The sequence below is a fragment of the Rhinichthys klamathensis genome, unplaced genomic scaffold (genome assembly GCF_029890125.1).
Source record: "Rhinichthys klamathensis goyatoka isolate OS25496 unplaced genomic scaffold, OSU_Roscu_1.1 h1tg000277l_1, whole genome shotgun sequence".
Classification (NCBI taxonomy): Eukaryota; Metazoa; Chordata; class Actinopteri; order Cypriniformes; family Leuciscidae; genus Rhinichthys; species Rhinichthys klamathensis.
This window is the reverse complement of record NW_026606796.1, coordinates 824414-847356: the sequence shown is the minus strand read 5'-3', so window position 1 is coordinate 847356 and position 22943 is coordinate 824414. Positions and strand designations below refer to the sequence as shown.

The following is a 22943-nucleotide window of genomic DNA, read 5'->3' as shown; positions in this document are numbered from 1 at the left end:
TTGACTCGTTTTGGATAAAGTTTTTACTCTAAAATAGACATCAAATAAGCTTTTTTTAGGAGTTTCTGCTCATATGTTAAATATATAGTATGTTTTGTCAATAAACTAATCAACTAAGATGTTATAGTGTTTGTTCAAGCTATATCAAAATAATGAATCCTCAACTTTGAAATATGTATGATCAAACTAAGACATTTATGGAGAAAGACAATTTTCTTTTCAAGATGTTTCCAACTCTAACTTTGAACTTTGAACTGAAATAAAACCATGTCTATATGGTGAAGGGTGTGTGATAGAAGTGTCCAGACGTATGCACCCTGTATTTTCCTTATATAAATCCAAACAATCTAAAAGCCATTCTTTTTTTTAAATCTCCTCATTCTTTGTGCAAGGCTCCTGTAATGATATGGCCTGATAGCACCTAATAGGGCCATTATGGGGAGGGTCTTTGTCTTTCTCAGGTGTGGAATGCCACACATATTAATGAGAGATCACGCCTCCTGCATAAAGCTTTCTCAAACAAAACACATCATTAAAAATGTAAAAGACTTTATTGACTTATCTGAATGAGTAGTCAGGATGATTCTCACATAGTTTTGGAGCAAATATTCTAGGCTATGTGATACAATTTTCAAAAGTCTTGTGAAGAAATAATCAATATGTGTTTTGTGGTCTTATTTCAGCAACTTTCATCTTTATTTTTTTTCAATAACCACGCATAAACATTATTCTATTAAAAATACAAACATGTACATACATGTTGCTCAGATATCATGGTAGCCAAGTTTGTGCTATATAGAGTGAATTTACACCTTTGCCATTAACATGTTTATAAATAACTGAAAAAAGCACAAATGTCAGTGCATGTCAAAACATCCCAAGGGCCCCAAAAACACTCTGGTCCCCAGAGGGTTAATAACGCGTTTAACTGACAGCCCTAATATATATACACACACATGTATATTTGTGTATATGTACATATTCAAAGACATGCACGTGCGCACAGACACGTATATGATATATATAAATGTAATAATATGTATACACGTATAATGTAAACACTAACTGTTATGTTAGATGCGATTAATCGCGATTAATCGACTAGACAGCACTAATCTATTTTATTATATTATTGTGTATTATTTTTATTTAATTTTTTTTGGCCACACAGACCACCCCTGAGGCTAGCAGGTGTACGTAGGGGCTGTAGACAATCTCTGTATGGAATCCCTGATGTGGAGGAATTTTTAAGCAGCACGTCCTCACCCTCGTTAGCCCCACTGGCGTCTCTTGACAGGGGTGGGCACTTCTCCTGGGGTTGGGGTACTATGCCAGCTCAGGCCAGGACACTGTTTCACCCTAAGTGAGCCCCCTGTTAGTGGCCCCTGCCACGGTCACCACATAGCAGGGAGCAGGGGCCTGTCATGCGTCAGCACCAATTACAATCAGCTGTAACACACCACAGCTAATGCAGCCACCCCAAGTAATACACACACATACTTTACTGCCACACTATTGTGCTCTAGCACACACAAATGCAAAATAAGAACAATCAAATAGCAGTTTTTGCCTGTAGTGATAATGTATTAATGGACCGGAAATGCACACAAACGTATCCGTTTTGCTTCCTGAATGAAAAGAGCATTAAAGTGCTACGTTATACAGGATGGAATCAACTCCGCTTTTTCAGTCCAATAGAAAACATGTGCTTACAGACTTTGCCAGATAGGAAGGCCATTCTTTATTCGCGAAGTCAAACACTTTCTTTTTTACTTTAACACACTCAGCAGATAATGATATGTGGTGAAAAAAGTCTCTTTTGAGTTTGCTTAACTCCCTTTAGCTCTCTCCATTTCTCTGAGCTGGGACTAATACAAAGAGACCTGTTTACATTAACCTTGAGAAACATTCTCCCTGTGAGTAAAAGTAGATGGAACGTGCTCTCTTGTTGCTTTATATGATATGTTTTTGTGCTTGGCCAAGCAATTACATAAGAGAACTGGTTTCCAGGACAAAAGAGCCGTTACCTTGGTTCAGTACAATTGCTTAAGTTCCCACTAAACTATAAAAGATAAATTAATAAATAAAGGCTGAAAAGGTGGAAAGTGAGAAGGATGTATGAAAAGAGCCGTGATATGAATATGATGCATGGAAGGTTTCATTTAAAGTGAAGACCAAAACCCTGAAGTCAGGTTTTTTAATTGTAATGTGGACAACCAATTCACCTTTTGTCTGACTCCCAAGTCATATCTCCATCCAGTGGAAGAACAATGCGTGGTTTTGGTTGGCAGAGTCCGGAGACAGTTAAGTCTTTGTTTGGCGATGTTCGGGGCAGCTTGTGGTCCTGGTACTGGATTCTGTTTGTGAGGCTGTTGTCAGTCCATAAACAGCAGCGTATCACTGACAGCAGGGCCTCTGTCTTACATGACCACACAGCTGTTGTCTCGCAGATCTGTGTGTCACTCACTGTGTGTGTGTCCAGCAGTGACTGTGTGCATGTTCTTTTGTGAGTTTCCTCTCATTTTTCTAAATTAAAGGGATAGTTTACACAAATATTACAATTCTGTCGTCATCTACTTAACCCCATGTTAACTACCATTAAAGTAGTTAATACAACTTGTACACTTTATTTTTCTGAATCTATACCAGAGATTTGTTGAAGTAGTTCTTGAAATTATTTTACTCTATTTTCAGCTGTAGTTTTGTGTGTCTCTTTAGGTTTATACATCTAACAGTACTTTCTGTGGTGGGTAGAAAAAAGTCAATATCAACTTAATATAAAGTAAATATTTATTAGATAATATTTACATTTTAAGCTGTAAATGGGTCTTTATACATAGCTACTTTTGTTTTATGAAACGGATAGTTCCAGTCCTTGATTCTGATTGGTTGAGCCGCGTGATACACCCGTGACCGCATTACATTAGTATTATTGCGCAACTGCCGTTTGTGATTCTTTACTGCTGCATGTGTTGCTTAGCAACCTCTTTGGAACTACATTGCTTGGCGGAGGAATACATGTGTTATAGACCCCTTTTCACTTGGTAAACACGGTGATGCTTTTTTTTGTGGGCGGAGCTTAGGTGGAGGCAGAACGATCCCTCTGGCCGCTAGTTTGCAAGTTTTGTTACCTTGTTTTTTAACAATGACTGGAGAAAATCAGATTTTATCTTAATGTGCAAGGTCACTCAGTGTCCAGGACCGCGATTGTTATTTGCAAAGGTTAATTTTAACGGACGGAACCAGATTGGCTGACCCGTACACACTCACTCAATGGATGGGCGATCTGACAGGATTAACGTTAGCGCTACCTCCGGTTAAGTGGCCTGACTTCTACACCTATCTACCTATCCGAGCGTAAAGAGAAACTGAGGGCATATACATCTTTAGATGCCTATAACTATGTGCTGAATGGTCATGTACAAGACTTGTGTGGTACGATCCGCAGTTCTGCCTAGCCAGCGCCGAGAAGACGACAATGTAAAGAGTGACATTACGGTGCAATTTTAATGATGTGAATATTTTCTAGAAATAAATATTCCAGATACAGCATATTCATTTTTCATTGATTCTTGCACCCAACAACACAACAAGATGACATTTAATAATAATAATAATAATAATAATTTAAGCTCCTTATTATGTAGCCGAATCTGTGCTGGTTTGTATTAGCCGCCTCCAGTTGTCCGTTTGTTTTGCCTCCAGCTAGCGCCGTGACGTAACTGTGACGTCGGAGCAAAAGGGGTCTATAACGTTATATTTTTTGTTGCTGGTGTTTATTTTATGAATAAAATAAATATTAAAATGAATATTTTTATGGAGTAACCGTTTTATAAAAGCAATAAGCCCCTTGAAAACCATATTTTACAGTGGATTTAGAACAGCTAAGGGGGTTTTAGGCACTCCACTCTGCGTCGTGCCTAACAACGCCCCTTAGCTGTTCTAAATCCACTGTAAAACTCGGCTTCACGGGGCTTATTGCTTTATTAAGGGGAGTCCCTCTAAGGGATCATCATATAGTATTTGGGGTCTGTGGCATCAAAAAGTAAAACTATTATTTTTGTTGTTCTTTTTGGGGCTTGACACCATTTTCTTTGATTGTATGGTAAATAGCAGCTAGGACATTCTTCACAATTTCTCAATTTGCATTCCTCGGATGAAAGAAAGTCATGCAGGTTTTGTATGACATGAGAGTGAGTAAAAGTATATCACTTGTGTAGAAGTATATAGAATCTGCGTGGTGAAAGACCTACAAACTGACTTCTGTGTGAATCTGAGTCTTTAATATAGCTGTAGCACATTAAGTCTCTTTGTGTGTATGTGTGTGTCCCGACTGGCCCTGCAAGTGTCACACCTGTACTATGGCTTTGAGATGCGATGTCTGCGGGAAGTCCTGATGAAACCACGTCTTCTCTTCCCGTCACTCACGCTGGGGTCACATTCCATCATGCTGACTAGAGAGAGTGTGTGTGTGTGTGTGTGTGTGGCAACAGGCTGCTGTGAGTGGAACCAAACTCATCACTTCTTCCTGCCCACTGATCCACGCAACATAAAGGAAAGGTGGGCTCTGTTAGATGGCATGTATTATTCATGTAAGTGGTAAAGGTGTATGCGTTTTGTTATTACCCGCATTGTGCCTCAGTGCTTTGGTGGAGTTGGCCCCACAGTCACATCCCAGACACCCGTGGGGATCCACTCCTGCATAAAACCAACGACCACCACCGACCAACTTCAAAAAACATAAGCAAATTATTTTGTTCAACTGCGACCATGACAATGTGTAACTCTCTGTAATAGATTAAAAGTACAAGTGTGAAAAAAAGATGAAGACGGAAGACAAAAGCAAGGAGGCAGACAGAGGGATTAGAAAAGGACAGCGACAGAGTTGACAATTGAGTTATATCCTGTCCTTTATGAATAATTAATTTGATGGCACCGCACTCTCAGAAGTTAGATTAAATTAGTTCTGCCATGTCTAAAAAGTTAGATATGCTTCATTAGTGGATGAGATGGCAGGGAGGTTACTTGGCCTGCCAGGGCTGTTGCAGTTAATTTAGGATTTTTTTCCACTGATTACACAGCGACTTTTATTCGGCATGGGTGATATTCGCTCGAGTGCATGCTCTTGCATTTAACTAAATTTAAAACCATGCAGATCCCTCAGCAGCTCTGCACTGCATTGCAATACACTATTGAATTGTTTCAGCGTAATGCTTCTCTGGCCAAGGTTGTTGGCATCCATAGAAATGGAACATTGTCTGTGGTTAATAGTCGGGTGTTTCTTCAACTTAGGGCACTTTTATGATTGCTTTATTTATCAATTTATTATTTTTACTTTATATGAATATGAAGATCATAATAAAACAGATTTGGAAACTTTTAACCATGCTTTCATCATTTATCATTCAAGTATTTCGTGTTTCACCTTTGTCCTAGACCTAGACTTTAAATATTTAACTATGAAAATCTATCATAAATATGAATTACATTTTAAAAACTTAAATGAAATAAATAAATATTCATACACCATTTTCAGTATTTATTTTGTGAGGTAGTTTTTCTTTATTCCCCTCCCCCAAAATTACTGTCTGTCCCAAATTTGTGGCTTCATTTTAACATGAACAAATTGAAAAAATATTATAATAAATTTTTTAAATCAAATTAGTGTACAAAGCTACCAAGGAGACGACAGTGTCAGAGAAAAGCTTGAGATGAAATATGAGACGTGATGAAAGCAATGAAAAAACCAAAGTAAATATCACTTGTGCACAGTATATGTTTTGTTGTGCTTTGTTTCAAATCAAAAGTATGAAAATATTATTTAATTGTGTGTATTTAGGATACATAAAAAGTAGCTGTGAAATTACTCATAGAAAGACAGTAATTGGCCATTAATTTCATTTAATATAAAAAAAAAACATTTCCATCACAATGTTTCCTACTTTCTTTACTTCCATACAAAAATGACAGAATTATCTTTTATAAATAAGTGTGAAAGTGTTCTAAATACCAAAAATGCCCTCAGTTAAAGAAACACCTACAACCATTCAGATGAACTTTGCTCTTTAAAATGCTTTTAAGCATGACACACATTGAAAACACACCCCTGTAGTTTTTTTGGCTCCAAAAGCAAAAAGTAGTCCTGAAAGCTCCTAGAAACATCGGTTTCTATTGCACACATAATGATATTTATCAACTTTTTATTGTTTTTCCCAGCCCTGTTTTATCAATGTGTCTTCACTTGCATTTTAGTATCATCTGTTCAGTTTTACCTTGACTGTTTGCAGCAGTGCATACCATTTGTGATTTGGTTGATTAGGTTTCATTCAGAAAACATTGTGTAGTCTCAGGAGTCAGTGCACAAGGAAGAGATGTGTGCCACTACACACTGGAAATCAGTAGAGGTCATTTCATTTTGACAGACTCTTCCGCCACTTATGAAAGTTTTTTTTTTATTCTTCCTCCGCAGTGGTGCTCATTGTATGTTGTAAGTATTTTAAGAAACACAGGAAGTGCAAAATGAAAAAAAATTGTTATAAAGGACAAAGTGATTAAAGATTATAACTTGGCGCTTTGACATTCCTTGGATTCAAATCTGTTTTTCCATTATGGTTAAAACCTACCCACGAATATAGATTGTGTAGACTTCTGTGCTGATTTTATGTTGTGTATTTTCACTCTGGCATCTGACAATAATGTCTCTTCATCAGGCTAGCCGTGGCCATTGTTAAATGAGCCGCATGATGCGTCTCTTTTGTGCGGTCCCGCCATGCCTCATCTCCTCCTTATAATAGCGTTTTTATTTGCCGTTCTCTAGAGATGGGAAGTGTGCTGGTATTAACCTAAAGAAACAGACAAACTGGTGTTTGGACTGATAAAGCGGTAGTGTTCTGGCAAGCTGACACCTCGCCTGTTGTGATTGGAATAAAATGCAGAGAAACCTTGTACTAAAACAAACAAACAAAAAACAGAAGGACAAGTACATTTTGGATGCCCATCGCCACCAAAACCAGGTGAAGACCATGATATTTTAAAGGTATAGCGGAGGATTTTCTTTTTCCGGGTGGGTAGTCTATACTATTGGTCCACCTAAGTGTCAATCATTCTGGTGATATGTTTACGTAAGGCCGTCGTACGTGCTCGTCCCTATGTAGTTTTCACTTTCTGCGCATGCACACTTTCAGTTGTATTATGTGTGATGAGTTACGGTTTCAGCCATTCCTTTGAAAATGGCTGAGGGTTGAAAGAGAAAAAATGTATACGAAGTGTATGATAAGAAGAGAAAGGCCGCAGGATACAAGACCAGAGTGATTTTGGGTGAATATTTCACACGCTGGCGTGCGCTAAAAGCACAGGTTGGGCTTCCCACTGATGCCGCAGTCGCGAAGATTCTACTAGACAGGTAAAGTTTGTCATGCTATTTGGAGAAATCCATTTAAAATCACTGCTAGTAAAAGTTAATGTAAGCTATCATGCTCTCTCGTGCACACGTTTAATAGGCGTTCCCTCTCGGGAGCAAATAGAGTGTTGCGCATGTGCATTTTTTTTTAAAAAAAATGGAGAGGGTGGGTCTTCTCTAAAATTCGGAAAGATCCTCCGCTATACCTTTAAGCTAGAAAAGAGGACTCTGTTTTTTTTTTTTTTTTTTTTTTTTTTTTTTTTTTGCATATACCAGACACTAGAATGATTGCGGGTGTGATTTTTTTTTTTTTTTTTTTTTTTTTTTTTTTTTTTTACAAAAGTGCAATAAACATGCAATCATATAATACTACGAAACTTACATTTTAAACATAAAATTGCTAATTATTTTGTCTGTTTTTCTCCACCAGCTAAAATAGTCAGAATCTGTTGTGCATCTCCTAGAAATACACAGTAGTGCTGTTTTTTTATGAATCTGTTAAGTGTTTAATTCAGTGACTCACTCATAAAATCACTTGTTTCATTCCTGAATCAAAAAAATCTGTGTTTTTAAATGAATAAGTTGAGTGAATGATTAAGTGACTCACTCACAAAGACACTTGTTTTATTTTCTGAATGAAATGTGGTCTTGAGCGAATCGGTTGAATGAAAGATGATGTGACTAATTTGTCACCACCGACTCTCTAAACACTGTAGCCTGCAGTCACAGAAATATGCCAATGACTTTTTAATGAAAGTTATTGAATAGTGTTGCTTAAATATTGGGAGTATGACTACAGTATAAATAAATCATAAATAGTAATTTCTACTCTTAAAGTTCTTAAACTTGTGTTAATGTCATTACAGAAGTTTCCAAAGTGTTTAACAAAAATGTCACTGCTTAAAAACATCAATTCACATCAAGTGAGTTACGTCTCGATCTCCCCAGGTTCCCATAAAGCTTTGCTCATCTAATTTTTAAAAGGTTCTTAGTTTGAAGTGGCTCCCCCCCCCCCCCAAAAAAATGGTTCCATTTCAATCGCAGCTTTATATAAGCTGATCGGTAAACATGTTTAACGAGTGCATTTTCTGTGTGTTATGAGACAACTGTTTGGCTCATGAGTATTAATGAACTCAAAGTTGGAGTGGGAGAATCCCTAAGTGTTGGTAACTGTCAGATTCTGTCAGCGCTATGAATCCTAACAGCACAAAGTAGCGTGCCGCCGTGTGCTTCCGATTCAAACTCATGTTTGATGTCTTGCTTTCACGCCCTCCATTTCTGCTTAAGCCAAATTACTGCAGACAGTCCTAATTCTCCAGAGAATTTTGTTTGTTTTGTGAGAATACATATTTTACATATCATTGGCATGTCGCTGATGTATTTAGCAGCATATAAGTGGAGAGAGAGCTATATTTTTGCTCTAGTTTTGGCTGAATCAGGGCTGTCTTTGTAAGAAACCTGACATGGCTTTGTGAAGATGTTCTAAATAATGAAGCACAAACTGAGGACCCCCGAATCCTTGGAGAACTCTGCTGTCCCGCAGAGATCAGTCTGTCTCACAGGCATAATCGCCATCGTCTCTCCTCTGCTTTTTGTTTTATAGGTCAGAGAGAGAAGGAACCATTTTTGTATTTGAACACTACTAGAAAGACCAACCTTGTAATTCAAATCTCTGTAACATAATAACGTTAAGTTGTTAAAAGGAAAGTTTACCCAAAATGAAAATTCTGTCAACATGCCTTTTTTTATGAAACACTCCTTTTTTTTCCTTTTTTTTCTCCATACAGTGAAAGTCAGTGGGGTCCAATGTTGTTTTACTCATTTGAATTTCATTGAATGCACAAAAAGAGTTGAAACATTCTTTAAAACATCATCTTTGGTGATCCACATAAAAAATAAAATACATAGGCCTGAACTACCCTTTTTTTCTGCTACTTACCATGAATCATAACCTGTGAGTGCTTTGTGGCAACTTACTTTTCTTACAGAGCAGGTAACGAGAATACTGGACCAAAAATGATTGTGTGAGGTCAGTGAAACTTTCGATTTCAGCTGAACCAATCGAAGCCCACCTGACCACCTGTAGGTTGAAAGAACATTGTCCTTTTAACTCTAGGCACATGAATGGGTTGTTCTGTATGTACCATTCAGACATTTGTGCTTTAATATGAATCTGTACTATCAGATAACGAGTCCTGGTATTATTCAGTCTCACCGTTCCCTTTGTTTTGAGTGGATTACTGTGGGAAGGAGGGAACATTTAAACAAAACTCAATGGATCGGTGGATTAAATTAAAAAGAGAGAGTAAGTGAAAACTAAAATCAGTAGGTGTTTAAATGTGCTAAAGTTTTGAGTGCTACTCTTGGGGGCGGCTGTCAAAACATGCAAATGAGGGTGACGGCACATTGTTTTGACAAATATAATTAAGGTGTTTCAATTTGGAGTCACAGGACTGCAGGGCTCCCCAAGCGCTCTGCTAATTGTGAAGATTGCTTTTAAGATCTGAATGCTCGTTGGGTTTTTGTTTGCTTTTTTTTTCTTATTGGATAATGAACTGTTAGGAAGTGTTAGATCTTGGCATCGTTTCGACTGAGGTTTTTGTCAGAGATAGGCAGGGATGAACACCCTGAGGTGTTGTATTTTACAGATAATTAAAAGGAAAAATTTGTGTTTGGCTGTTTGATCTGCCTGTCAACTTTCTGATTAGAGGCGTTACAGGCTTTAATCAACAGTAATGGGATCATTAACGTTCCTAAACTGTTTAAAAGAACGTCAGGATTTTCTTCCAGTCCGACACATTGGAGCTTGTGAGTCTGGAAGGGTGTGAAGTTTGCAGGTGTTCAGTAAATGATGTGCAGCATGTGATTAGGAGGAAGTGAGGTGATTATAAGAGCAGACCTCCCACTGCAGCAGCCACGCCAGCTTGCGTTTATCTGTTTCTCACTTCTTCCACTGTCTCTCTCGTTTTGCTCTTTTACGCTCTTACAGCACATCTTTCCCATTCCCATCCCATATTTTGTATTTGATTGCGCCCTTTTCATCTGAATCCGTGACATTGTCAGCCTAAAAATGCGGATTGTCACACGGAAGTATTCTGATGTGATCCTTGTTTATTATGACATATGAAGACGAATGCATGTTTCTTCCTTTCTTTGAACAGCAGTGACTTTACACAAAGAGTAATCTTTTGGCCCGGCCCTCTTTGCTCTGAAAGAGATGGGGGAAAAATGCAAAAAAAAAATAAAGTGGCAGCACATACATCAATATTAATAAAGTCAACTGACAGTGTACCACTGTTTATTAATTTCGCTCGGTCACGTTTGGTGCACATTTCAGCTCAACTGGGGCCTAATCTGCACGAAGAAATCATTTCCTGCTCTGAAAGAATGAAGTGAACGAGTGAATTTGATGGGTGCGGATTGACCCGCGGTAGATGTATGGCTCTCCAGTGGCCCATGGAAACTCTGCCTGTTTAATTGAGGAACCTGAAAGCAGTGGGCAGCCGGGACTTTTTGTAAGCGAGGCAATCAAGACCTGCCCCAGACTCTATTAGTTTTCATTTGGATGCTTCAGTAATGCCAGTTGATTAAATTAAAGCAATTTGCTGAAAAAAAAAACTAACCACCTTTCCCACCCACCGTGTCAACAGCATTTAGGTTTTACTGTAAGTGCTGTTGTTTGGGCTGTGTTAGGTAAGACTCAACTTGTTTAAAAACAATGGCGTTTAGCAGAAATGGGTCTCCTTTTTCTCTTAGTTTGATGACAGTTTATGGGGGATTCTTCAATCATTTGTACTTTTGACTACTTAAAATCTTGAAAATGCTACTAATGTATGTTAAAATGATCACATTTGCTGGAATAAAGATATGATTGCTCACAAATGATTAAATATTTTATTTATCCTATAGAAAACAATTGTAGAAATAGTTTGAATACTATATAGTCAGATGTGTTTTGAAGGCCTTGTGGCCTACATGACTGTGAGAAATAATAATTACAAAGGTCAAACACGCGTCTGAGAAAGTCTTGTGGCCCACTGTGCAGTTTTTGCAAAGTCAGGGAATTTCCATTAAACAACAGATGGCTGTGAAAGACCAAAGAAGATATCAAACCATTATTAAAATGTTTGAAATAAATATGTCACTTGGAGGCATCAACCTCTTGGAAAGAGTTGATTGTCCTTGAAAAATTTTACATCTTGCCTCTGAAAAGGGTTGACCATCAGGATTCCACTATTAGAGAGAAAGGCGAGAGAAGTAAAACTTAATTGTGGGAAACAGGATGGGTGAATCTTACACGAAATGAAGTTGCATGGCCATTGCAAAATAACAGTTTCATAATAATGGTGCCCTGGCCAGAGACAAATTCAGATTTCAGATGCAGCAGCTGTCATCTCTGCTTTGTTGCTTTGTTCAATAAAGTCTTATTTTGGCTTCTGGAACTTTATTCTGGACCTCTTAAGCTTCATTTGCAAGAAAGAGGAGACTTTTCACCACAACATAAATCCTGATGCAAAAATCTTATTTATTTTTTTTTTTTTTCAAAAAAGCTAAATGTTTACATATAAATACCAAATAAGTTTGAGTCTTAATTTTAACTAATTATAGAGGGAAGTCTTAAAGTCTGGTTACCAAATTGGAACAATTCCGGCAAGTTTAACATTTCAGCTTTCTATAAAGTTTTTTTTTTGAAGAAGAAGAAGTAGTTATTATAGGCTATCCTTTTTTCCACTTTAATTTTCTTTTTTTAATTTCTTTTTTATAGAGGACAAAAAGTTCTAAAAAATGAAGAATCATGTCATCTGCTGCTATTCTGATACAGGAGTGGGTCGCTATTGATGTTTCTAGGATGTGTTTCTCATCTTTGTTTGTTTTTGAGTTCATAGGGGCATTCAGCTATTGAACCCATTCTCCAGCATGCCTTGTCCTCCGGTCCTTCCAGAGGCACTGATAGAGTCTTCCCTTTCAAAGCTCAATCTTGGAAGAATGGAAGTAGGAGGGGAAATCAGTGTTCATTTTCTCTGTCCTCCCCCCCCAGCTTAAACAAATGGTTCTATTAGCGCACACTCTCCCTCTGGCATGGTCATTCATACCCATTAAACCTTTGTCTTATCAGCCAGAAGAAGCCCTAACATCTCCACGCATAGCAATCGGCAGTGATCTGGCCTTTAGAAGAGTGTGTGAGATGTGCTGTGTGTGAGAGAGAGAGACCGAGTGAGAGAGAAGATAATGATTAATAGGGAAAGTTGAGTGGCCGGCTAATAAAGATTTGTCTTAATCAGAAGTGATTTGTCAGAGCAGAAGCGCGGCAGGGTCAGGGCTGAGCCAATGAATAAAACAGAGCCCAGTGGAGTGAAAAAAGGCCAGTGAAATGGGGCCTGATTACCCAGCGCTTGCTCTTGCGCAGACAGGCCGTGGCCCTTACCTTATTTCTCTCCATCTTTCTCATTCATTCCTCTGAAACCAATATATTCTCTTGATATCCATATCATTCCGTCAGTCCTCTGTCTATTGAGGCTGTTAAACACTTACTTGTGTCCTTATCGTGGTTTAACTGTATTTGTATTTAAAACACCTCGGTTGAGGTGTTAAAAATGCTCAGTTGATGTTGACTATGTATGTAAAACACCAAAAAAAGCATAGTAGAAGCGTTCATATGTCTTGTGCACTATATTTGATGTATCCTGAAGCCATACGGTAGATTTTATTGATAAGATTCACAATGTGGACTGAATCTTTTGTTTACAATTACTCAACTGACTGGTCTATAAGCTAGTTATTTTTAATTGCTCACAATATAGAATTATTAAATTTAATAATATTCACAATTTGAACTGAATCATTTGTTTTTAAATCCGACTTCCACTAAACTCGGGAACAGATTAGTGAACGTATCGTTCTTTTGCGCCAGTTCCTGTCAATGTACTAGATGATTTATTTCAGCAGTTTTCGAAGATTCCACATAAGAAAGAAAATCATTTGGGTTTGGGCTGGTAAATAATGACAGAATTTTCATTTTTTGAAATTGTTTCTTCATTCTACAACAGAGCTCAAGTTTGGTGGGGTCAGCAGTTGAATACTGTTAACAAATAACAAGAATAATAAAAGTGCCGTCAGCACTTTGCTCCCAGACAGGGGAATAACTTGTCTAAAATAAAGAGAAAGGAACTGTGTTTCTGCGTTACTGTTTGTGTGTGTGTGTGTGTCTTTGTGGGACAGTCAGTGTTGGACCTGCCTTTACTCTTCCCATGGGCGCTTTTTCTCTCATTTGGCTGTGTCTGTGGATTGTGTCCAGATAGAAGTGTGTGTGGTAACCTTCAAAAAGTGGCTGGAACTCTGTAATAAAAAGCAGTCCGGAGCCTGGGAGTGAGCCTGTGTCAGGGCATGTACCCTTTCAGCTCTGGGGACAGACAGAGGGCTTCAGACAACTCAGAGAGGACTCACACTCAAACAGCTGCTGTAAAATTGATGATGTGCCCAATTATACGTGTCTGCTGAGGGGAGGTGGATGGACAGATATAAGGACGATGGAACGAAGAGGTGGAAAACGCTTCTTCCCCGGTGTGTTCTGCCTCCATCTTACTGCCAACGGCTGGCAGGAAGAGGGGATGAAAACGAGTGACATTCGGACCTCCGAGATGTCCTGAGTGATTTGATGTTCCTGCAGGCCAAGCTCAAAGGCAGACAGGCACGGTCAGTCACAGAAGGGAAAGACAGACAGACCGGAAGATGAAAGAAACTTTGACTGCACTAACACAATGTTTCGGCGGTGTGAGGTTAAAGGAAAAGTATTAATGTAGAAGCAATACTCAGAAATAAGACAAAAAGACGATAAAAAGAAATAAACAACATATAGTGGAATTACTGGTTATTAAAGACTCTTTGAATGTGTCAAGGTGTTTTAGAGACTTCTCGTGCTGAATCACAATAGGCTGGTAATCGATACAGATTTTCTGATCTGTTTTGATTCGAGTCTGTTTCGTTTCTGACTAATTTCATTTATAATGTCCATTTTGTCCATCTACTGTAGTGTTGTAAACCGGATCATAAAAGTCATTGTTTGGGGATTCGGAATTCACCGGTCATGTTGTATGTCTTAGATTAATAAGTGGCATTCATTTCGGGAATTAGACTTGTTTTTGATTCACTAAAAATAACTAGTTGGTATAAGTCATTTGTTTGTTCGACAGATTCACGTTGTATGTTTGTTTCTGCATGCAGCCCATGAAGACAATACAATAGAAAGACGTTTCTAGACACTATTTTGCGGTACACAGTCTTTTTATTAGTTTACATACAATACAGATTGTAAACCACTGTCACATGATTTATTTTTTTCTTTTGCCGTGGCTGCTGAAAAGTGGTGCAGGAAACACTCCAGTGAACCTGTTAACTTGGTACATTACGGAAATATTAAAGTAATACATGGCTCAATTATGCCATGTTGAGTTAGTAAAAGATCATTTTGGATTTAAAGGTGCTCTATGTATTTTTTAGCGGCCTCTAGCGGTGATGTTTCAGATTGCAACAAGAGGGCTCATGCTCGTGTGCGTGTGCGTGCTCGTGCTCGATCTCAAGAGCGAGCATTCACTACCGGCCACACGGAGACTTTCAACGCAACGGCGAAAGCATCACACAACATGCTGGAAACTCATGTAAACACCCACTGCAACGTTACAATAATAGGCTACTTTTATCAGCTTGACGTTGAACTAATGCTCCATGCTCGTACCATGATAACGCTACATTGACTGCATTTAGCCGACATGTGATGTTATCTAGCATAAGGCATTTCACTAACTATTCGTGTATCTTTCACAATCAGCAATGTCAACATAGGTGAATGTATATGATAACGAAAACGGTGAACTAGACTGAACAATGTCAGTGTAACAGTAGGACAGTAGGAAGTAACATTACTGTACTGAACGTGTCTGGAAATGTTTATTATAAACAATATGATAGTAGTGGGATGAGTAACGTTAGACAGTAGATCTACTACATAAAATAAGTTACATCCTAAAGCACCTACTTTTTGTTATCCAGGAACAGTCTTTAGTATTAATTTCATGTCTCATGTAGTTTACCTTGCTATTTCATTAGAGTTTACTAATAATTCAAAAGCTCTGCCGATGTTGATCCGTGTTTTCGTCCTGAGTCGATCAGAATCACGTTTGGCCTGAAGAGCTTCAGCAGATAAAACTTTTTTTTGTTTTTTATATTTATGTGGTGTTTGCTGGAGGCAGGTCGTTTTGGGGGTGTTGTCAGACTCCATGTCGTTAGCTGCAGTGCCGTCAGTCGCATAGACTGTATATAAGGAGAGAGGCTCGGGAGCGCGCATGCACGTCACATCCGATGGATTTCGTGGTAAATCCGACCCAGAGACTTCACATATAAATATGAATATTGGCCTTCAGAGGTAATAGCAAAACCCGACAAGTGGATCATTGTAATGTGTGATTACAACCCTTTCACACACAGACAATAAAAAAAGGATTCATTTTAGAAGAAAAGCTACATAGAGCACCAGCCCCCCCCAATACTTCAAAATGTAATGAACATCACAATACATGTCACAACTAATATATTGCAATGCATCACAATATTATAATTGGATCGCAATCGAAACTGTGCCAGATGCATGCAGATTTTTGTCTTTCAGTATGTACCAATGTTATGCTATTCGAGTTCAGGTTTGTTAAACTTTGGCCAATTTGGTATTTAAAGGATGTCACAGATTGATCTCAGGTCAATGTACTGTAATGCATACAATATATATTTTGACACATTGAATTCATTATTCTTATTTGTGATTTGTCATTTATTAAAAGCAGATGCTAGTTTGACTTCCTTTTTGGGTCCAAAATAGTGTTGCATTCATAAAGTAATGACCATCCTTTGCATCTGTATTCTTGCATGTTTTGCTTGGCATTTGTCCAGTTCTGTCTCATAGATAGAATTGCATTTTTCACTTCATCATTTGATCTGTGGGAAATTTAATTATGACCACATAAATCTTATATAGGCTAATATTGTGAGAAAGAATAATAATAATTTGAAATATGATAGTATTGGCACAGCCCTACTCGAATATAAAGCAGTTAGAGCAGAGGTCTTGTCCACAAGTGGTGGTCAGCAATCAATTAAAAAGTCTGCATTAAAACCAGCCCATTGGTAATGATTGTGCTGATATAGATTTTAGTAATATCCTTGTTAAATGGGCCTTGGGGATCTGGATCTTTAACTAGAGCAGGCCTGTGGAAAAGCTTGGCGTCAGGGTCATTTAAATTGTTAATAGGGCCTTAAACGGGGAAGAATATTTTATATCATTATGAGCATGGAGTCTACTTATTTATTTATTTAGGTTTTTTTTCTCATTCTCGAACGCCTGTTTTTCACAGCTACACCCTCAATTTACAGAATGTCAGCATCCTCATTAAAGCGTGTGATAATTAATTAGCACCTCATTAAGTAGACATGTATCCAAAGTGATTCTTGCAAAAGAATAAATGACCATAATTCATGCTACGCTTCATGTGTATAGTTTTATTGCACATAATGATGACCTGTAATCTAAATGTAATGCATCTTGGCGTCAGTATTTTGTGTGTTGTTGTATATAACAATTAAAACCTTTTTAATTCCACTGTTAAAGGGTTAGTTCACCCAAAAATGAAAAATATGTCATACAATGAAAACCATTGTTTTTTGACCTCACAGACTGGGCAAAACCTGATTTTCTTCAAATATTTTCTTTTCTGTTTTGGAGAAGAAAATTATCCAGGTTTTGAACATGAGATAATTTTAATTTTTGGGCGTACTATCCCCTCTATGATGTCAAGTCAGCGAGAATGTCTACAATGTCGAGAGAGAAGTTTTTCGCTCTATTTTTTTTCTTCGTAGAAAAGGAAGCAAGGGAAATCATGTTGTTTTCCCTTTCTCACAGAGTGTTTGTTTTTCTCCAGCCAAACTCTCTGCTCAAACCACATTCTTGTCTAAGTCTCAAATATACGAATAGAGAAGAGAGACAGATAGATCAGATTATTTGTGAAACATATAAACGGAGACAAACCGATATATCAAAAGAGGAAGAGAGCCGTGGAATTGTGGGCTGGTAAATTTCCTCTCACCCGTGGGATGTGGTGTACACACAGCTAATTGTCCAACAGTGTGTGTTTTTGTGTGTATGTGTGTGTGCTTTTGGAGCTCGTTCTTAATGGCAACATCAATTTGCGGTCCCACAACTAAGAGAAATATTTATGGGGAAAGAGAAACCGGAGTCCATAATGTGTTTTACAGTGTGTTGGCCGCAGGAATATTACATTATACAGAGTTTGGTTTTAACAGCTTTTATTCCGTGTTTTTAGTGGCACAGGAAGACACCATGGAACGGTTTTATGTAGTTAGTCGGCCAACCCATCTGTTTCTTGATTTTGTAGAAATTATTTTATGTACCTGCTCTATTTCCCCACTCGTATTTCTTTTGTATTCATTTGCATTTACTTTGCTTGCATTAGGCTGAGTCTTAACAGCAATTGGAATCAGTGGAGATAGAGAAGCTCACAACCCTTGTATAGGAGACCTTGATTCTGAATATCTTGATATCAAGAAAGCAGTTACAACACAAAGGCGTCAGAGAAATATGTCAATCAAAGTTTTCTATTGTACCTATTGTCCATAGCAACTTCGTTTCCCCCCCTCCTGTGTATTTATATCTCGTTGAGCTTAGATTATAGCGTGCTGACAGGATTGTTTCATTTGCGCTAGACCCCTTCATGTCAGCGGTCTCATCTATCATCTGAAGTGAAAAATGAGCAAGCGTGTCTGAGCGCATGTGTATTGCATTGTTGCCATTGTGGCCGTGTCACATTCATTTGTTTAAGGCCCCTTTCGCACTGGACAGAGACAGATAGCGGTGCTTAATTTTCTTTACACAAGATTTCCACTCATGGGTGGGCGGCAGCGTGTCTCGGGCTCGACGACCGTCCATGGTTATGATGGTTATTAATATGTCGATTCGCTCTTTTAATCTGGTCTATCTGTCACATGCGCTGTGACTGCTCTATCTAATCTGAGAATCCTTCAGTCTGTCCTCAGTCTGATTGGAAATTAATGAAGGCAAGAGACGCGTGTGTAACCACGTCTTGTGTCGGTCTTTCTCGTTCTCTGATATTTAGTGCTAGCGCAGATGTGGCCCGTTCCTCTGTTCCTCGAGCGTCAAGCTGACTCTTTGAGAGCTGCACCTGTGTAGGGTAATCCAGTCATGAGTGTGTTGTTTACTCACAATTGTTTGGTGCATTTGAAAGCGTAGCTTTGATCCATGCAAAGATTTTTCACTTCACTTTTTTTTTTTACTCCCTTCCTCTCCACACTGCTAATGTGATTTCTACTTATAGTGAAAAGGGTTTTTTCAGGAGGAAGGGAGGGTGGGATTTTTGTTTTGTTCATTGTTTTTTCTTTTCCTTTTTTGACCCTTGGGATGTGAATATGACAGTGACCATGGACAGGCTTGTCAGACGCCATGTACGAGATGTTTATCTAAGTGCGAGCGTATAAATGGGTGTACGTCCGTGACAGATGAAATGTGTTTGTAAGCAAGCAGCTGAATATTGCATGTGCTGTTCGTGCTCGGTGTGATGCGGCATGCTGGGATATGCAAAATATTTAAGACAGCATATTGGTGAGAAGTAGTTTGAGATCCCTAGACATCAGAGATCAGGGTTGTAACTAGACTTTTACATGGGTGTTGCTAGGTGGTTGTTATAGTTTTTGACTGCTTTTTTTTCAAAGAACCCACTTAAAGTTTCTGAAATCCTGATATGGCCCTCCTTCACAAGTCTTTAACTTGAGACAAAGTCAAAAAGTGTTTTAAAGGCAAGACATTACAAGCAAAACCATGGCTATTTTGGGCTATTTTGCTTCCATGGCATCACATGTGACCGAAACGTTTGTCACTGTTTCATTAAAGCATTGGTTTTATCTTGCAATTGGTGGTTCCCCTTCATTGTTAGTGTGTGTAGCCCTTTTTGAAGTGTTTCCCGGACTAGAAAGAAAACATCCAAAATGTAAATTTATGTTTATTTTATTATACTTAATCTCTTTGCATCTGTAGATTTCAATTACAATACATATATTTAAAGGCCATTTAAAAAAAAAAAGTTTTTTTCATGCACTAAGACTTCTCTACTTGATTAGCACTTACGTACAACAAACTTTTATTCCTTTCTATATTCTGAAGGGTTTTACAGAATGTTTTGTTTATATAACATTCACCTGATTTATATATCATTGTATTTCTATAAAAAAAAATAAAAAACAGTATTAGAGTTATAACACAAATTACTCGAATATGTCACCAAAAGGAACTTGGCTTTATCTAGTGTTCAGATTTCTGTTCTGGTTAGATAATGAATCATTTGCATATTTAAAAAAACATTTCATAAAACTTGTAATACAAAACAATTGTTTTAAAGTACTGTGATTTAATAAACTGGGGAAAGTGTGGCAATATCTATTAGTCAAACGTTTTACACTATTCACCTGCAGTGCTTAATACAAAATTTAGGAATTTATTCGGTAAATGTGTTTCCATCAAAGTTTATGTGTAAGTCTTCTTACAGAAAAAGAAAGAAATCTTTCGCTCTCACTCAAGATTCCTGATCGTGTGGATTCCTATTAAAATGTCCGGATGGCCCGGAAATAAATTCAAAGATCAGGAGTAAATGCACCTGCATCTTAAGACGGCCTTAACAATATTTTGTGGTTTTATTTCACCCTGTCCCTCCTCTTATCCTCTACAGAGCAAGTTGGACAGGAGATCCTTGCCAACCTGAACACCGACCGTGAGAAGATTCAGAGATCCCGCGACCGGGTGAGTTTACAACCACAAACACACTCAAACAACTCCTGAGACAGTCCTCGGGAGGCTACACTCAAACAGAACAAAAACACACACTTTTCTCACTAAGCAATTACGCAGGCTTACAAATACTTGACTTGATCAGATCTTGGCTCTTTGGGATGACACAAAGTGCCCTAGATCAGACACTTGACAAGAGGACAGGAGCACACTCAAGTGCAGGCAGTTAACACCAGATCGCACCTCTCACGCATTAGCATAGCAGGCCTGCTGGAGTGATTGATTAAATGTACAGAGAACAGAATGTTTGACACAGAGCACAGCACCAATAAGAAGCCTTTGTAGTTGTCCTGTCTCATGCAGTGAGGTCACACATGATGCAAGACTGTCTAAACGGGCATAGATGGACAACAAACACCTCCGGACAAAACAAGGGTTTGTTCTCTGTTCTTCCGGCTGCTAGAATTCCGAAAGTCTTTCCGCAGCTACATGTGTGACTTTGCTGGACACTAGATACTTTTCCTGATATATATTTTAATAGTGGTATTTGTACATTTAAGCCACATTTAAAAATACCAGAATTTCATTGCAATAATAAAAATGAATATTAGTCTAATTTGCTAATAAATTGCAGTCCTTTTTCCAGTTGATATAAAGCTGATTTTTAGTTTATGTAGATATTGGTGCCCTAAAATAACTGCATTTCTGTAGTTTTAAAATGTATGACCTAAAAACCTTTTTTTTTTTTTTTTAAATGTATTTCTTAAAATGGTCTGCTTGAGCTTTCACACACACACACACACACACGTACAGTATACATACATATATACATGTATACATGTATGTATATATACCTAGCCATATCGATTCACTTAGTTTGAAAGGTGATGAAATAGAGGGCTGTTGTGAGCTTTTTTTGAGTGTCACTCCTCCTACCAGGTATCAAATGTCTCTTTCTACATACGCATCTCATTTTTACTCCCCCCCTCCTTCCTTACTTCAACCTTTATTTGTTACTTTATCCTCTGCATGTATAATCGTTTTTACCTTTCCATATCTCAGTCCATCCCTCCTATTTTGTTTGTCCCTGCCGTGTCCACTGTCATAGTCTTACCTCTGTCTCTTTTTTCCCTCTCTCACCCTCTCTTTCTTTCCTAAAGACTGGTATAGAGAGCTCAGTCAGGGGCCTCTCTGATGGCTTCTTATGAAGGATGCTTAAAGATCACAACATGGCAGTTGGGCAGGCAGCTCATTTCAAAGGAAATAAAACATTTCCTTTCAAAGGTCTGCTGTCTATGGAGAATAGCTCTCCTTCCCTGGAGCCCCGACTGGCCCTCACACTTTAAAGACATTTTGCCGGGCAGGAAAAATGGAGAGGAGAAAAGAAAAGAAAGCATGATAAGAAGACATTAGATGGAAAGAGCAATAAACTGCTTTTTGAGAGAAGGAAACTGCAGATGAAAGAGTTTTTGGAGTGTCTCTTAACAATCAGTTCACTCAGTCTCTTTCAAACAGACGCACACAAACACTAAGAGAGACCTAGTGCCTTGCAAGCAGCTCTATTACTATTGCTCATCCTCAGTGAACAAGCATTTGAACAAGCCTCTAACCCTAACTTTAAGTTTGACACATAACTTATCCCACACCTACTTGTTGATTAGTGCTATTACGGTTACAAACAATCAGAATTAACAGTAAAATGAGTGGAAAAATCCCATAGACTAAGGACTCTAATTCCACAGACTTCAGGTCGTTCAACTCAATTCATAGTTTGGCTTCTTTGTTTCTAAGTGTAGCATTTTGTCCTGCAATTTGATTTGCTTATACTAGCATTTCAAAATGTACCCAAAATTGTCAATTAGGAACAAACTGCCACCTCATTGTTCAAAATGTTTGTGTGCCATTTGTATTCCAGAGTTCAGCTCAAATTGTCATCTGAATGTCAAAAGTAATGTTTTTTGCATGATAAACTTTAAAATAAGTTGGACATAAATGTTGACTTCAGGTTGTTTTTTGTTTTTTGGGGGTTTTTTTTATTCAGTATTAACAATATAATACAACAACATCTGTTTATGCCAGGGTTGATACACAAAATACATTACTAAAACAGACATACAAGACAAACAATAACCATAAAAAATAAAATAAAAATAAAAAAACAAGACCAAATTACATAAAAGGATGCAAATTAAACATATTTAGAGAGTAAAAGATCGGTATTAATAGCCTTTCTATTTTTAAGACCTCTTACAGTGGTGTGATATTGTTTTAGCTCTGCTAAAAGGTGTTCAAAATTTGGTTTGGACTCTGCCCATTTCTTCTTATAAATATGGAATTTTCCTAAGACTAATAACAATTGGACAAAAAAAAGAAAAATCCTTATCTGTTCCACCATCTTCAAAGTAAAAACACATCTTTCCCCCTCAATGTTAAAGTTTGTCCAGTTTTACGTCTTATATAGTTTTCAACATCTCTCCAAAATATCTTACTGTATGTACAATCATAAAACAGATGACAAATTGTTTCATCATAATTACCACAAAAGGTACAGGAATATTCAATATCAATTTTAAATCTCTCTAAAGTTTTCTTTCCTGGGTATATGCTATGTACAATTTTATAAGACTCCTCCTTTATTTTATTATTTAAGAGGAACTTGTCCCCAATTAACCACATTCTTTCCCA

General features: G+C 37.8%; 1 protein-coding gene across 4 annotated transcripts in view; it reads left to right on the top strand.

Annotated features, from left to right (window-relative positions):
* Positions 1-22943, top strand: part of vti1a (vesicle transport through interaction with t-SNAREs 1A) — a 142766-nt gene that overhangs the window by 65433 nt on the left and 54390 nt on the right. For all 4 annotated transcript variants that reach the window (XM_056268816.1, XM_056268815.1, XM_056268817.1 and 1 more), the window contains one exon: positions 20200-20270. In XM_056268816.1, the coding sequence (XP_056124791.1) occupies positions 20200-20270 (71 nt within the window). The remainder of the gene's footprint in view (positions 1-20199; positions 20271-22943) is intronic.